Source organism: Scylla paramamosain, chromosome 18 (genome assembly GCF_035594125.1).
Source record: "Scylla paramamosain isolate STU-SP2022 chromosome 18, ASM3559412v1, whole genome shotgun sequence".
Classification (NCBI taxonomy): Eukaryota; Metazoa; Arthropoda; class Malacostraca; order Decapoda; family Portunidae; genus Scylla; species Scylla paramamosain.
The window spans coordinates 3,258,127-3,262,500 of record NC_087168.1 but is presented as its reverse complement, the minus strand read 5'-3'; the positions used below and the strand labels follow the sequence as shown (position 1 = coordinate 3,262,500).

Here is a 4,374-nt window from a genome sequence, read left to right as displayed (position 1 = left end):
TGCTGTGTGGTCACTGTATTCACCTTGAAAATGACTAGCAACTCTGTATACTAAGACAACTCTGTATACTAAGACAACTCTGTATACTAAGACAACTCTGTATACTAAGACAACTCTTCCTTTACACAAAACTACACACACACCCTTCACTCAAAATACTAAGTTGAGTTTGGCGACTCCTACACCAGCCTCGGAGTCGCCATCTGGGGAGGGGACCACAAATGTCCCCAGGTCGGACTGCTCTTCTAGTATCGACTCTAAGTGTCTTGACACCTCCCTCAACTTTTTCTTCATTAACTTCTGCAACACTCGCGGCCTTAAATATAATTTTCAATCTGTAGAACACCGCCTCTCCTCTACTAAACCTCATCTTCCTTTCCTCACCAAAACACAGGTGTCTGAGGCAACTGGCAGTAGCCCCTTCTCTGTTCCTTCCTCTATCCTCATTTTCAATCCAAAGCTGAACGTTGCGTCTGTGTGCGCAACGACTTAACTCTTGAATCTTCTGAATTTTCCACCATCCGGCTACGACTACAGAGTCACTCTCAAACTAAATTTATCTGTGTTGTACACCTCTCACCTGACTCTTCTGACTATAAAAAAAAATCTTTGACTACTTAAATTCTACAATAGAGCACATCACATCGCCTTGCTATCCTCCACATCTAACCTTCTGCTTATGCTGTCACTCTGTCTTCTCCGTTGGGCACCTCCGATCACAACCTCATTTGTCCTATCGCTCCATTCCCTCCTCAGGATCCCCCAAAGCGGAGGTGCCTCTGGCGTTTTGCCGCTGCTAATTGGGGGGACCTGAGGAGGTATTATGCTGATTTTCCTTGGAATGAGTACTGCTTTCGTGTCAGAGACCCGTCCCTGTGTGTGGAGCGCATAACAAAGGTGAGGCACACATTCTTTGTCTCGCCCTAAACATTTAAACCTTTAAAACAGCCTGTTCTCGTGCTATATACGATAGAGAGGTTGCCCATAAAAGGTATTTGAGCCTTTGCCCGCAATCATGCCAAATCTATTCATTAATAGAAAGTCTGATGGTGGAGGTGCTTCGTCTTCTTCACCTGGTGGTGGTGGTGGTGCTTCTTCTTCTTCCTCTGACAACTTCATGGACCACCTAACTAACCATATCCTATCCTATTCTATCCTATCCTATCCTAGACTAGCTTATTCTAACCTTCCTATCCTTAACAGCTTGAGTCTGTCAGTGAATGAAGTCGTCAGGGTCAGTTCTTCCTGTTCTTCTACTTCTTCTTCTTCTTCTTCTTCTTCTTCTTCTTCTTCTTCTTCTTCTTCTTCTTCTTCTTCTTCTTCTGCTGCTGCTGCTGGTGGTAGTGGTGGTCCTTCTTCTCCTTCTGCTGCTGCTGCTGTTGGTGATGGTCCTTCTTCTTCTTCTTCTGCTGCCGCTGGTGGTGGTGGTGGTCCTTCTTCTTCTTCTTCTTCCTCTGCTGGTGGTGGTGGTCCTTCTTCTTCCTGATGGTGGTGGTGCTTGTTATTCTTCCTCTGATGATGGTGCTTCTTCTTTTCTTCCTCTGATGATGGTGATGCTGCTTCTTCTTCTTCCTGAGATGGGTGATGGTGCTTCTTCGTCTTCTTCTTGATGATGGTGCTGCTTCTTCTTCTTGACCTTCCTCCTCCTGACCCTGACAACTTACATTTTTCTTCTTCTCTGCTGCTGCTGGTGGTAGTAGTGGTGGTGGTCCTTCTTTTTTTGTTAGTGGTGGTGCTGCTGGTGTGGTAGTCCTTCTTCTTCTTCTTCTTCTTCTTCTTCTACTTCTTCTTCTTCTTCTTCTTCTTCTACTTTTTCTAACTAACTAACTAACCATATCCTATCCTATCTAACTAACTAACTAACTATCCTATCCTATCCTAGCCTAACCTATCCTTCCTATCCTTACTTAACCTGCTTGAGTCAGTCAGTTTGGTGGTGCTGGAAGTTGTCAGGGTCAGTTCGGTGGTGGTGCTGCTTCCTCCTCTGCTGGTCCTTCTTCTGGTGGTGGTGGTCCTTCTTCTTCTTATACTGGTGGTGGTGGTGGTCCTTCTTCCTCTGCTGGTGGTGGTGGTGGTGGTGGTCCTTCTTCCTCTGCTGGTGGTGGTGGTGGTGGTGGTCCTTCTTCCTCTGCTACTGGTGGTGGTGGTGGTAGTGGTCCTTCTTCTTCCTCTGCTACTGGTGATGGTGGTGGTGGTGGTCCTTCTTCTTCCTCTGCTACTGGTGGTGGTGGTGGTGGTGGTCCTTTTTCTTCCTCTGCTACTGGTGGTGGTGGTGGTGGTGGTCCTTTTTCTTCCTCTGCTACTGGTGGTGGTGGTGGTGGTGGTCCTTCTTCTTCCTCTGCTACTGGTGGTGGTGGTGGTCCTTTTTCTTCCTCTGCTACTGGTGGTGGTGGTGGCGGTGGTCCTTTTTCTTCCTCTGCTACTGGTGGTGGTGGTGGTGGTGGTCCTTCTTCTTCCTCTGCTACTGGTGGTGGTGGTGGTAGTGGTCCTTTTTCTTCCTCTGCTACTGGTGGTGGTGGTGGTGGTCCTTCTTCTTCCTCTGCTACTGGTGGTGGTGGTGGTAGTGGTCCGGACTTCTTCTTCCTCTGCTGCTGGTGGTGGTGGTGGTCCTTCCTCTTCCTCTGCTGCTGCTGGTGGTCTTCTTTCCCTGCTGAAACTATTGAATTATTATTATTAATCTATTATTATTATTATTTTATTTTTATTGCCTTACCTTCCTGATGGTGGTGGTGGCGGTGGTCCTTCTTCTTCCTCTGCTGCTGCTGCTGCTGGTTCTCCTTCTTCCTCTGGTGGTGGTAGTGGTCCTTCTTCCTCTGCTGGTGGTGGTGGTCCTTCTTCCTCTGCTGGTGGTGGTAGTGGTGGTGGTCCTTCTTCTTCTGCTGCTGCTGGTCCTTCTTCTTTTGCTGGTGGTGGTGGTCCTTCTTCCTCTGCTGCTGCTGGTGGTCCTTCTTCTTCTTCTTCTTCATCTGCTGCTGCTGCTGCTGGCCTTCTTCCTCTGCTGGTGGTCCTCCTCCTTACCCTGTTCTCTACATGGACCATTACAAACTGACTCTGTCCTATCCTATGCTATGCTAACCTATCCTATCGTTAACCTACTTGAGTGAGTCAGTTTGGTGGTCCTTGTAGTTCCCAGGGAGGTAGAAGGGGTGGGGAGGGCAGCTCTCCCCTGGGCAGCTCCACCACCATACTGTGTGTTTTTTAGGCACACATGGTGGTGGAGTGGATGCTCTTTGAATTTTTTTGTAAGTTGTTTTTGTAAGTAAGTTTGTGGGGTTCGAACCCACGCTTCCCTCACGCCAATCTTGAAGTTCATCACTCTACCCACTGGGCCACGAAGACCCTTTTTTTGCAGATTAGCCTATTTCCCCATATTATGTTCATGTTAATATATATTAAAGAAGAAATCTAATTCATTATGAAGTAAATATTTTCAGCCAGTTTTTAAAATTTTTTTTATCTATTTTATTATTATTATTTTTGAAGTTCGTGGTGGGATTTGAACGCTGGCGTCCAACATTCAATGCTTCCAAGACCGTCACTCTATCCACTGGGCCACGGGAACCCCAACGCGGCCTAGAGTATAGAAGATGTATTTGAACAGTGTTTCCCTAACTGTGTTCATGCCGCACCAAAAGTTCAATAGGAATTATTGCTGTCGATTTTAATGTGAACATTGACGTTCACAACAATAATAAGATATAATCAAGTATTGTGGACTTGTGTGAGTATCAGTCATGGCATGAAAACAGTAGTAGGAGGTGAGATGAAAGAACTTTAGAGCGGTGCGGATTCCCTGGGGCATGAACCGCCCGTGGGAACCCTCCCCTGTGTTGCACCACCATTACACCACTACACCTGTCCATTCTGCAGCACGAGAAGGACTCAGCCCAGAGATCCACGGAATAAATCAGCACACAATGGTGCGAGTAATGGTGAACTGACGCCAGTGGGAGTAATGTTTCCCTCTGGCCGCTGGAGGCGCCACCGTCGCGGCGAGAGCAGATAATATTTAACATTTGAGTGCACCGTCCTTGGTAGCAAGGCCGCTGGTGGTGCGCTGCGTGGCGGGCTCTGCTGTGTTAACATTTCTTGTGCTTGAACATCAAACTTCAATTAAACTGAACTGCAGTTCTTGCTATTATTTTAACTTTTATTGCCCTACCTTCCCTTCGACTCCTATACCTTCTAGATGAAGTTAATAACCCTTCCTTCACCTTAAAAACCGTTGGTCATCAATGGTATTGGAGTTATGAGTATTCAGATTTCCTTAATGTAGAATTTGACTCCTATATATCCCCTACTAATGAATTAGATTTTTCAGGATTTCGTCTTTTAGATGTAGATAACCGAACTGTTCTTCCAGTAAACACACAA

At 46.5% G+C, this 4,374-nt stretch overlaps 1 protein-coding gene across 1 annotated transcript; it reads right to left on the bottom strand.

Annotated features, from left to right (window-relative positions):
- Positions 1-338: 338 nt before the first annotated feature.
- LOC135109013 (salivary glue protein Sgs-3-like) lies at positions 339-3,316 on the bottom strand. Its single transcript, XM_064019991.1, has 2 exons — positions 2,714-3,316; positions 339-2,656 (listed from the first exon to the last, which is right to left on the bottom strand). Exons 1-2 carry the CDS (start codon positions 3,037-3,039, stop codon positions 1,879-1,881), a joined length of 1,104 nt encoding a protein of 367 aa, XP_063876061.1. The 5' UTR covers positions 3,040-3,316; the 3' UTR covers positions 339-1,878.
- Positions 3,317-4,374: the final 1,058 nt, after the last annotated feature.

Excerpts from the sequence above, each read along its gene's own strand:
- LOC135109013 (XM_064019991.1), bottom strand. The coding sequence starts at position 3,039 with ATGGTCCATGTAGAGAACAGGGTAAGGAGGAGGACCACCAGCAGAGGA. Across the intron at positions 2,657-2,713 it reads CCACCACCACCATCAGGAAG|TTTCAGCAGGGAAAGAAGAC; the intron begins GTAAGGCAATAA and ends ATAATTCAATAG.